Genomic DNA, 12,331 nt, shown 5'->3' on the forward strand with positions numbered 1-12,331 from the left:
GAGTGGCCTAATTCTGCTCCAATGTCTTCCGGTCTTATGGCACTGAGTCCATCTCCTATTCTACATCGTTAACCCACAGCATTGGCACTAAACCTAACTTGCCAGGTTCTGGTGTTGTCGCTTTCACTAGGAAATCTTCAGAAATGCTGAAAATATCAAACCAGTAAGTCAGATGTCATTAAATGGAAAGATTGTGGATGGCTTCTTTCAACAGAATTCCATTGGCGTTACTCATAAACTCACTCAGTAATACAGGATTTTCAGAAAACAGTCAATATTTATTTTGAGTCTATTTAATTACAACTTGGAAAATCCCCTGAAATAAATTCTGCCTTTCTCCAAAATATAACAATTATCAATTGATGATATTTAACAAAACACAAACAATGCTTCTGAATAGCTTTCAATGTCAACTGTTATTTTGGAAGATTTTAGTTTGTGCTCTCAGTGACAGTTCCATTTCAACATCATTTCTGTCGGTTTCTTCAATGTTGCAACAAAGTCATAACTTTCATTCAATTCTTTAATTCCTCAAATGATTGACAGGGCCAGGTACAGGGTAGGATCAGGATTGATGCAACAATGCTGTGATAATCTTTACTATGTACTTATATGTTGCAAACCTCAGCAATTAATTATCTGATTATTTTTCTGGGAATTTTTTCTGGCAGGTTTCAGTTGAAATGCCAAGTTTTGGTTGTTGGTTTAGATACTGCAGGAAAATTAATCTATTCAGATCTGGAAGACCTTGCATCATTTTGTTTTTACCAGCAGATCTCTGCTGTCGAGCACTGTCTCATGTATTTTCTCTTCCTGAAGACATCTGTTATTGGCCAATTTACAGTTCCAGGTGCTGTTTCAAAACATTATCAAATGGCTATTTGAACCCTTCCTGGAACTGATGAGTGAAAAATACCCACAAACCGAAGGATCTCATTATTAATGGAGGTTATTTATTTTAAAGGAATGATCCATGTACCAAGAATTCTTTCTTCAAAGCTGAATTAGTCCATCAGATTGTTTCATATTCTTTCAAATCATATATATCTATGACACAAGTTCCTCTTTAAATTAATATTTATGTAATTGCCCATTGGTCCTATTGTGTAAGAGTATTGACCATTTCCAAAGGACTGCACTAACATTTCTATTCTGAAGCTTTTTTCAAAGATGCTTTAAACAATATAAAGTTCATAATGCAACATTGTGGATGGAACCACTGGAATGTTTAAAATCTAGGAATTCCAAATTATCAACATAATTAAGGCAGCAGACTGGAATTGCACAAAAGTTATTGTGAGGGCATTTTTATCCCTACAATAAAAGGGTCAATCATGGCAGCCACTGGGCAAAGGGTCCACTGTAATCAGTCAGCACAGAGTGGAACAAACCTACAACAGGGTACTCCTTCAATAAAAACTGCTCCAGATCCACTTCTATTCTCTCTCACTAAGAGTTATGGTACTATTCAGCTTGTGTTTGGTATATTGTGATATGTAATAACTTGGAAAGAAATATTACACTCCAGGATTCAATCAGAATGTACAAATGTGTTTAGTTAACAATGCCTTGGAATTGCACAATGCAAGGGTGACTGGCATGAAAGGCATTGATTTGTTTATGGTTTTGTTCTTTAATTTTTGGGCCAGTGCTGAAATACCGCTTGAAATTATCTCCATTATTTCCCTCAATTGTCTCAGGCATAAGCAATAAATCATTTTCCACAATAAATCAAGTCTTCTGATGTTTCTGATTGGAAAGTTCTTTGCGTCAGTTGCATTCAGAAACACATTTCAAAAAGATTTTTCTATTTATAAGCAAACGTGGAATTCAGGGTCTTTGGAATTCAAAGCATTGCTAAACCAATTGTTAACAGAAACCTTGTTTTCATTAACCCAGTTGATATTTGCCTTTGTTCTCTCCAAAGCTTGTTCCAGTGCCCGAGACCCAGAACCAAATCCAATATGTGCGTTATCTTTCTTAAACTGCTCAAGCTGTAAAGAATTAAAACAATAAAGCAAATGGATTAGCACAGATTGATTAAACCAAACATGGGCAGTTTCACATGTTCCTAATACCAAAATCCCTCCAGAAAAGTTTATTCCTAATAGACTTGTTAGTAACTTTGCAAAATGCTAAGCAATGAAAAATACATCATTTATTTTGTTTTCGCAGATTTAAAACAAATTAAAATGCAGAGAAGCCTCAGTCTTAATGACAAAATGACATTTTTAATGTAATACAGCAACTCAGATCTAAGGGCACGGATAACGAAGCAGGTAACGAACGATACATTAACTTTGGGATGCAGATATAGTGATCTAGGGGTGCAGGTAATGGATTTCTGGACCGGTAATAAACCTCTGCACTAATGTACCCAACAATATTAAGGGATTAAGAAAAAATATTTCCTCTGTGATGGAAATCCAGAACAAGAAAAGCCTCGAGCTGGGCCAGTCAGGTGAAATCAGAAAGTATTTCTCTTCAAAAAGTGGCACGGAAAGACCATAAGACATAGGAGCAGAATTAGGCCACTCGGCCCATCGAGTCTGCTCCATCATTCAATCATGGCTGATATTTTCTCATCCCCATTCTCCTACCTTCTCCCCATTACCCCGGATCCACTTATTAATCAAGAACCTATCTATCACTGTCTTAACTAGGAACAGGGCTAAAGCACAGGGCTAAATCGTTGGCTTTTAAAGCAGACCAAGGCAGGCCAACAGCACGGTTCAATTCCCGTTCCAGCCTTTCCTAACAGGTGCCGGAATGTGGCGACTAGGGGCTTTTCATAGTAACTTAATTGAAGCCTACTTGTGACAATAAGTGATTTTTATTTCATTTCAACTTATCTCTCAACCAGAGAGTCAATTGAAATATTCAAGGTTCGAGTCATAAAGTTATAGAATCAACAACACAGGAAAGGCCCTTCGCCCATCGAGTCTGTGCTGGTCAAAAACAACCACCTAACTATTCCAATTCCCTTTCCCAGCACTTGGCCCCATGGTCTAGTCTGCCCTGGGATCACAATTGCACATCTAAATACTTCGTAAATGTTGTGAGGGTCTCTGCCTCCAACCCCCTTTCAGGCAGCGAGTTCCAGATTCCCACCACCCTCTGGGTGAAAAGGTTTCTCCTCCCATCCCCTCTAACCCTCCCGCCCCTCACCGTAAATCTCTGCCTCCTGGTCATTGATCCCTCCACCAAGGGGAAACGTTTATCAACTTTATCGACGCCCCTCATAATTTTACACATCTCAATCCTGTCCCCCCTCAGTCCCCTCTGCTCCAAGGAAAACAATCCCAGTCTATCCAATCTCTCTTCATAACTAAAACTCTCCGGCCCAGGCAACATCCTGGTAAATTTTTATACAGTTCCAGCACAATCTCCCTACTCTGAAACTCTATACCTCGGCTAATAAAGGCAATTTTATCATAAGCCTTCTTAACCACTGTATCCACCTGCTCTGCTACCCTAAGGAACGGGTGTATATGTACATCAAGGTCCCTCTGATCCTCGGTGCTTCCCAGGGTCCTGTCATTTATGATATATTCCTTTGTTGTCCTGCCCAAGTGCATCGCCTCACAGTTATCTGGATTGAATTCAATTCTCCTCTGATCAGCCCGTCTATATCCGCCTGTAATTGGAGGCTACCCTCCTCACTATTTCCCACCCCACCAATTTCCATACCATCCTCAAACTTACTGATCAACCCTCCTACATTCACGTATAAATAAATTGTATAAACCACAAACAGCAAGGGCCCCAACACTGATCCCTGTGGGACCCCAACACTGATCCCTGCGGGGCCCCAACACTGATCCCTGCGGGACCCCAACACTGATCCCTGCGGGACCCCAACACTGATCCCTGCGGGACCCCAACACTGATCCCTGTGGGACCCCAACACTGATCCCTGTGGGTCCCCAACACTGATCCCTGTCCCCAACACTGATCCCTGCCCCCAACACTGATCCCTGCGGGACCCCAACACTGATCACCGCGGGACCCCAACACTGATCCCTGTCCCCAACACTGATCCCTGCCCCCAACACTGATCCCTGTGGGACCCCAACACTGATCCCTGTCGCCAACACTGATCCCTGTCCCCAACACTGATCCCTGTGGGACCCCAACACTGATCCCTGCAGGACCCCAACACTGATCCCTGTGGGACCCCAACACTGATCCCTGTGGGACCCCAACACTGATCCCTGTGGGACCCCAACACTGATCCCTGTCCCCAACACTGATCCCTGTCCCCAACACTGATCCCTGTGGGACCCCAACACTGATCCCTATCCCCAACACTGATCCCTGTGGGACCCCAACACTGATCCCTGTGGGACCCCAACACTGATCCCTGTGGGACCCCAACACTGATCCCTGTCCCCAACACTGACCCCTGTGGAACCCACTGGACACAGGCTTCCAGTCAGAAAAACACCCCTCGCCCATCACCCTCTGCTTCCTGCCACTCAGCCAATTCTGGATCCAATTTTCCAAATTTCCTTGGATCCCGTGGGCTCTTCCCTTCGCTGTCAGTCTCCCATGTGGCACCTTTACAAAAGCCTTGCTGAAATCCAAGTAGACAACTTTCTCTTTCTTTAGAGGGCCTCTCTGAGGGGGTGGGGGGTCAGGTCGGGTCACCCCTGTACTCGGGGGGGGGGGGGACCCAGATAACCAGGGGTGTGGGGCAGAATTGCGCTGCCAGGGGGGGGAGGGGGGCAGACTCACTATGCAGCCACCCAGGAAAGTCAGATGAATTTTCCCCATTCTCTGGACAGGAGCACACCTTTCACCAGTTGTTTGTACAATTTTAAATGTGTTAAGTTAAATTACTGATTATTAATGAAAATTTCATAAATTGGTCTATTCCAACCAGAGGCTGGTTTAGTACAGTGGGCTAAACAGCTGGCTTGTAATGTAGAACAAGGCCAGCAGCGCGGGTTCAATTCCCGTACCAGCCTCCCTGAACAGGCGCCGGAATGTGGCGACTAGGGGCTTTTCACAGTAACTTCATTGAAGCCTACTCGTGACAATAAGCCATTATATTATTATTATTCTTCTTTCTGGTATTTCTTAAGCATCTTTAAACATGGAGGGAACATTCCAGTCAAACAGATACTGCCCCCCCCTGCTCAGTCCCCCCCCCCCCGCTCGGTCCCACCGATACTGCCCCCCCGCTCAGTCTCCCCCCCGCTCAGTCCCCCCCCCCCCCCCGCTCAGTCCCCCCGATACTGCCCCCCTGCTCAGTCCCCCCCCCCCGCTCAGTCCCCCCGATACTGCCCCCCCCTGCTCAGTCTCCCCCCCGCTCAGTCTCCCCCCCGCTCAGTCCCCCCCCCCCGCTCAGTCCCCCCGATACTGCCCCCCTGCTCAGTCCCCCCCCCCCGCTCAGTCCCCCCCCCCCCCCCCCCGCTCAGTCCCACCGATACTGCCCCCTGTCTCAAAATGGAGAAGGGTGACTAGTGGTGTTCCACAGGGATCCGTGATCGGAACACTGCTGTTTGTGATATACATAAATGACCTGGAGGAAGGTATAGGTGGTCTGATTAGCAAGTTTACAGATGATACTAAGAATGGTGGAGTTGCAGATAGCGAGGAGGACTGGCAGAGAATACAGCAAAATATAGATAGATTGGAGAGTTGGGCAGAGAAATGGCAGATGGAGTTCAATCCAGGCAAATGCGAGGTGATGCATTTTGGAAGATCAAATTCAAGAGCGGACTATATGGTCAATGGAAAGGTCCTGGGGAAAATTGATGTGCAGAGAGATCTGGGAGTTCAGGTCCATTGTACCCTGAAGGTGGCAACGCAGGTTGATAGAGTGGTCAAGAAGGCATACAGCATGCTTGCCTTCATCGGACGGGGTATTGAGTACAATAGTAGGCAGGTCATGTTACAGTTGTATAGGACTTTGGTTAGGCCACATTTGGAATACTGCGTGCAGTTCTGGTCGCCATATTACCAGAAGGATGTGGATGCCTTGGAGAGGGTGCAGAGGAGGTTCACCAGGATGTTGCCTGGTATGGAGGGTGCTAGCTATGAAGAAAGGTTGAGTAGATTAGGATTGTTTTCGTTGGAAAGACGGAGGTTGAGGGGAGACCTGATTGAGGCCTACAAAATTATGAGAGGTATGGACAGGGTGGATAGCAACAAGCTTTTTCCAAGAGTGGGGGTGTCAGTTACAAGGGGGTCACAATTTCAAGGTGAGAGGGGGAAAGTTTAAGGGAGATGTGCGTGGAAAGTTTTTTACGCAGAGGGTGGTGGGTGCCTGGAACGCTTTACCAGCGGAGGTGGTAGAGGCGGGCACGATAGTATCATTTAAGAAGCATCTAGACAGGTATATGAACGGGCAGGGAACAGAGGGAAGTAGATTATTGGAAAATAGGCGACAGGTTTAGATAAAGGATCTGGATCGGCGCAAGCTGGGAGGGCCGAAGGGCCTGTTCCTGTGCTGTCATTTTCTTTGTTCTTTGTTCTTTGCTCAGTCCCACCGATACTGCCCCCTGCCCGGTTCCCCAGTGACGAGGGGCATATTGAACGGGATAACGTGTTGCAAACGGTGGCAGCGCAGGCCACTGGCAGGTGGCACAGAACGTTTCTCAGTAAATCCCACCCAGAGTTTCTCAGATTGAAAATGGTAAAGTGTCCAAAACTGACTCTGGGCAAACAGAATGACTTTCATTTCTGTGGCGCCTTTACAATTTCATGATATTCCAAAATGTTTCACAACCTATAAAGTGTTTTTTAAATCTACTCTCTGTTGTGACGCAGGAAACATTTTAGCTAATTTTCACGCAGCAAGCCCCAAAAAATAGCATTGTTCTAATGACCAGGTCTTCTGCTCAGTGATGGTGAATGTGGGATAAATATTGGTCAATGGAAAAATGTGGGGTGATTAGGAAGAGCCAGCATGGATTTCTAAAGGAGAAATTGTGTTGAACTGACTGGCTGGATGTTTTGAAGAGGTAACAGAAAGGGTCGATGAGGGTAATCCTGTTGGTGTGATGTAGATGCCTTTCAGAAGACATTTAATATAGTGCCAGACGACAGACTGTGAGAAAGGTTATAGCTGATGGAATAAAAGGAGCAGGAGTAACGTGGATACAAAATTAGCTGAATAATAGGAAGCAGAGAGTTATGGGCAATGGATATTTTTCGGGTGGAGGAATGTTTGTGGTGGAGATCCCCAGGATCGGTATTGGGATCCTTGCTTTTCCTGATATATATTAATGATCGAGATCTTGGTGTGCAGGAAACAATTTCAAAGTTTGTGGATGACACAAAACTTGGAAGTATTGTAAACGGGAAGTGGACAGTGCAGAATTTCAAAAGGACAGAGATAGGTAGGTGAGTGGGGGCAGGGGGGTGGAGTGGGGGCAGGGCGGGTAGCAGCAGGAGGGTGGAGTGGGGGCAGGGGGGTGGAGTGGGGGCAGGGGGTCGAGTGGGGGCAGGGCGGGTGGAGTGGGGGCAGGGGGGTGGAGTGGGGGCGGGGGGGTGGAGTGGGGGCAGGGGGGTGGAGCGGGGGCAGGGGGGTGGAGTGGGGGCAGGGGGGTGGAGTGGGGGCGGGGGGGGTGGAGTGGGGGTGGGGGGGTGGGGTGGGGGCAGGGGGTGGAGTGGAGTGGGGGCAGGGGGGTGGAGTGGGGGCAGGTTGGTGGAGTGGGGGCAGGTTGGTGGAGTGGGGGCAGGTTGGTGGAGTGGGGGCAGGGGGGTGGAGTGGGGGCAGGGGGGGTGGAGTGGGGGCAGGGGGGGTGGAGTGGGGGCAGGGCGGGTGGAGTGGGGGCGGGGGGGTGGGGTGGGGGCGGGGGGGGGGTGGAGTGGGGGCAGGGGGGTGGAGTGGGGGCAGGGGGGTGGAGTGGGGGCAGGGGGGTGGAGTGGGGGCAGGGGGGTGGAGTGGGGGCAGGGGGGTGGAGTGGGGGCGGGGGGGTGGAGTGGGGGCAGGGGGGTGGAGTGGGGGCAGGGCGGGTGGAGTGGGGGCAGGGGGGGTGGAGTGGGGGCAGGGGGGTGGAGTGGGGGCAGGGGGGTGGAGTGGGGGCAGGGGGGTGGAGCGGGGGCAGGGGGGTGGAGTGGAGTGGGGAGGAGTGGGGGTGGAGTGGAGTGGAGTGGGGGGAGTGGGGGTGGAGTGGGGGCAGGGGGGTGGAGTGGAGTGGGGGCAGGGGAGTGGAGTGGGGGCAGGGGGGTGGAGTGGAGTGGGGGCAGGGGGGTGGAGTGGGGGCAGGGGGGTGGAGTGGAGTGGGGGCAGGGGAGTGGAGTGGGGGCAGGGGGGTGGAGTGGAGTGGGGGCAGGGGGGTGGAGTGGGGGCAGGGGGGTGGAGTGGGGGCAGGGGGGTGGAGTGGGGGCAGGTTGGGTGGAGTGGGGGCGGGTTGGGTGGAGTGGGGGCAGGGGGGTGGAGTGGAGGCAGGGGGGTGGAGCGGGGGCAGGGGGGTGGAGTGGGGGCAGGGGGGTGGAGTGGGGGCAGGGGGGTGGAGTGGGGGCAGGGGGGTGGAGCGGGGGCAGGGGGGTGGAGTGGGGGCAGGGGGGTGGAGTGGGGGCAGGTTGGGTGGATTGGAGGCAGGAGGGTGGAGTGGGGGCAGGGGGGTGGAGCGGGGGCAGGGGGGTGGAGCGGGGGCAGGGGGGTGGAGCGGGGGCAGGGGGGTGGAGCGGGGACAGGGCGGTGGAGCAGGGGCAGGGGGGTGGAGCGGGGGCAGGGGGTTGGAGCGGGGGCGGGGGGGGTGGAGTGGGGGCATGGGGGTGGAGTGGGGGCGGGGGGGGGTGGAGCGGGGGCGGGGGGTGGGGCAGGGGGGTGGAGCGGGGGCAGGGGGGTGGAATGGGGGCAGGGGGGTGGAGCGGGGGCAGGGGGGTGGAATGGGGGCAGGGGGGTGGAGTGGGGGCAGGGGGGTGGAATGGGGGCAGGGTGGGAGCGGGGGGGGGTGGAGTGGGGGCAGGTTGGGTGGCCAATGAAGTTCAATGTGGAGAAGTGTGAGGTGGTGCATTTTGGTAGAAGAACGTGGAGAGACCGTTTAAAATAAGGGGTAAAATTCTAAATGCGGTGCAGGGGTAGAGGGCCCTGGGTGGCAGGACAGGTGGAGAGAGCCGTTAATAAAGCAGAGAGTATTCTGGGATTTATTAATAGGAGCACAGAGTACAGGAGCAAGGAGGTTATACTGAACTATACAGACACTAATTAGATCTCAGCTGGAATATTGGGCACAGCTCTGGGAGCCACACTATAGGAAGGATGTGAACACATTGGAGAGAGTGGGGAAGAGGTTCACAAGAATGGTTCCAGGGATGAGAAACGTTAGTGATGAGGACAGATTGGAGAGGTTGGGACTGTTCTCCTTGGAGAGAAGGCGGCTGAGAGGAGGTTTCAGAGAGATGTTCAAAACCATGAGGGGGCTGGACAGAGTTGACAGGGAGGGCGCAGATTTGAAATAATTTGCAAAAGAAGCAAATGTGATGTGAGAAAGATCAGTTCACCCAGCGAGTGGTTGGGCCTGGAATGCACGGCCTGGTGGAGACCGGCTCAATCGAGGGGTTCAAGAGGGTGTTGGATGGTTAGTTGAATAGAAACAACATGCAGGGGTGACGGGGAAAAGGCAGGGGAACAGCACTGAGTCACGATGCTCGTTTGGAGAGTCGGTGCAGAGACAATGGGCCGAATGGCCTCCTTCTGCATCATAACAATTCTGTGATTCTGTGGTTCCGAGAATACTGGGGGGGAAGTGCTCGGCCTTGCAAAAGTGCAATGGGATGTGTTATTGTTAAATGATTTGAGCAACAGGCAGCTTTGCAGGGAGGACATTAAACTAACTGAATGAGCCAGACCAACCAATGGCTTTGGTAAATATGAAAGCTGGTTAGAAGGAGGCATGGATTTGCCCACGAGAGCCTTTGAACTATTACCAAACAATTGCCTGAAATTAACCAAGAGATAATAATAATAATTTTTATTGTCACAATTAGGCTGACATTAACCCTGCAATGAAATTACTGTGAAAAGCCCCTAGTCGCCACATTCCGGCGCCTGTTCGGGTACACAGAGGGAGAATTCAGAAAGTCCAATTCACCTAACAGCATGTCTTTCGGGACTTGTGGGAGGAACCCACACAGACACAGGATGAACGTGCAGACTCCGCACAGACAGTGATACAAGCCGGGAATCAAACCCAGGACTCTGGAGCTGTGAAGCAACCGTGCTAACCACTGTGCTACCGTGCCGCCCAATGAAAACAATCAAATGCTCAAAGTTAACACCAACCTGGCTCAGCTCAAATTCTGTTGAAAATCGTTGTGTTACTCTCTCGATCAATGACGAGAAAGAAAATGATCCACCACCATATCTAAAGAATAAAATATTTTAATATTAATCCTTTTACAACAGAGAGATTAGAATATGTGCTGATTGGAATGTGATCCCAGCAATTCAAGACAAGCAGCTGCTTTGTCAGTGCCCCATCCACCACCTTAAACATTCACTCCCTCCAACACCGACGCACAGTGGCAGCCGTGTGTACCATCTACAAGATGCACTGCAGTAACTCACCAAGGCTCCTTAGGCAGCACCTTCCAAACCCACCACCTCTACCATCTAGAAGGACAAGAGCAGCAGATCCCTGGGAACCCCACCACCTGGAGGTTCCCCTCCAAGTCACTCACCACCCTGACTGGGAAATATATCGGCCGTTCCTTCACTGTCGCCGGGGCAACATCCTGAAATTCCCTAACAGCACAGTGGGTGTACCTACATCTCACGGACTCCAGCAGTTCAAGAAGGCAGCTCACCACCACCTTCTGAAGGAAACTAGGGAGGGGTAAGAAATGCTGGCCTAACTGTTGTGACATGAACTCCAATTCCTGTAAAACCTGGAGGAGGATGATTGAGAAATTTCAGGTACTCACTGGCGATAAAGGAACTCCCACTTGTTCCTGATGAAGTCCCAAGCCAACGCCTGCCCGACCACATTACTGGCAATGGAAACAATTGTCGATGTGGCATCTTGTTTCCTAATTTTGTCAGGGTCCAACGTATATTCAAGATATCTTTAATATAAAAAAGGAAACATTAAATAATTAGAGGGTGGGATTCTCTCTGCCACCCGCTGCGTGTTTCACGCCGGCGGAGACAGAACCTCGTTGGTCGGCAGTGGGATCTTCTGGTGCCGCTGTTGTTGGTGGGATTGCCCCTTGCCGGTGGGAAGCCCAGGGTGGGGGTGCACCAGCGGCTAGCCGACATTGCCATCAGGAACAGCAGACAATTCCAGCCAGGGTTTTTGATTGGTTGATGACTTCCTGACACACTGCAAAATAACTCGTCACGACATTATTAAAATATAATCATAAGACCATAAGACATAGGAGCAGAATTAGGCCACTCGGCCCATCGAGTCTGCTCTGCCATTCAATCAAGGCTGATATTTTCTCATCCCCATTAGAACATAGAACAGTACAGCACAGAACAGGCCCTTCAGCCCTCGATATTGTGCCGAGCAATGATCACCCTACTCAAACCCACGTATCCACCCTATACCCGTAACCCAACAACCCCACCCCCACTTAACCTTACTTTTTAGGACACTAAGGGCAATTTAGCATGGCCAATCCACCTAACCCGCACATCTTTGGACTGTGGGAGGAAACCGGAGCACCCGGAGGAAACCCACGCAGACACGGGGAGGATGTGCAGACTCCGCACAGACAGTGATCCAGCCGGGAACCGAACCAGAGACCCTGGAGCTGTGAAGCATTTATGCTAACTACCATGCTACCGTGCTGCTTTCTCCCCAAAACCCCTGATCCTCTTATTGATCACTGCAGAAATCTATCCAAATGTTCATTTCTCAAACCAGAATCTCAGAATGGACGGCCTTTGGTTGGGTGCACTGGGCCACCGGGAGTTCTAAGATTTCTAAGTAATTATTTTAAACCTATCGTGGTCCCTTTTGGCCTGTTGACTCCATGTTTCTATAGCCAGGGTAACAGACAGGACAGGATCTCCCCCTACTCAGCACTAATATCACAGGGAGAATCAAATCACACCATCAGCTGAAATCCCACCTCCTGGAGGTTTCCCTCCAAGTCATTCACCATTTCTTCACACAAAGAGTGGTGAGCCTGTGGAATTCATTACCACAGGAAGTAGTTGATGCTAAAACATTGAATATATTCAAGGGGTGGCTGGATATAGCACTTGGGGCGAATGGGATCAAAGGCTATGGGGAGAAAGCAGGATTAGGCTATTGAGTTGGCTGATCAGCCATGATTGTGATGAATGGCGGAGCAGCTCAAAGGGCCAAAAGGCCTCCTCCTGCTCCTATCTTCTCTGTATCCATGTATCCCGACTGGGAAA

General features: G+C 50.3%; 1 protein-coding gene across 1 annotated transcript in view; it reads right to left on the bottom strand.

Moving 5' to 3' along the window:
* Positions 1–257: 257 nt before the first annotated feature.
* The window catches only part of LOC119974802 (aminopeptidase N-like), a 129,911-nt gene continuing 117,837 nt past the window's right edge, over positions 258–12,331 (bottom strand). The window contains exons 10-12 of the mRNA XM_038814066.1: positions 10,885–11,025; positions 10,244–10,325; positions 258–1,994 (exon numbers count right to left, since the gene is read on the bottom strand). Coding sequence (XP_038669994.1) covers positions 1,812–1,994; positions 10,244–10,325; positions 10,885–11,025 — 406 coding nt within the window. The 3' untranslated portion in view covers positions 258–1,811. The remainder of the gene's footprint in view (positions 1,995–10,243; positions 10,326–10,884; positions 11,026–12,331) is intronic.

This window comes from Scyliorhinus canicula, chromosome 12 (genome assembly GCF_902713615.1).
Source record: "Scyliorhinus canicula chromosome 12, sScyCan1.1, whole genome shotgun sequence".
Classification (NCBI taxonomy): Eukaryota; Metazoa; Chordata; class Chondrichthyes; order Carcharhiniformes; family Scyliorhinidae; genus Scyliorhinus; species Scyliorhinus canicula.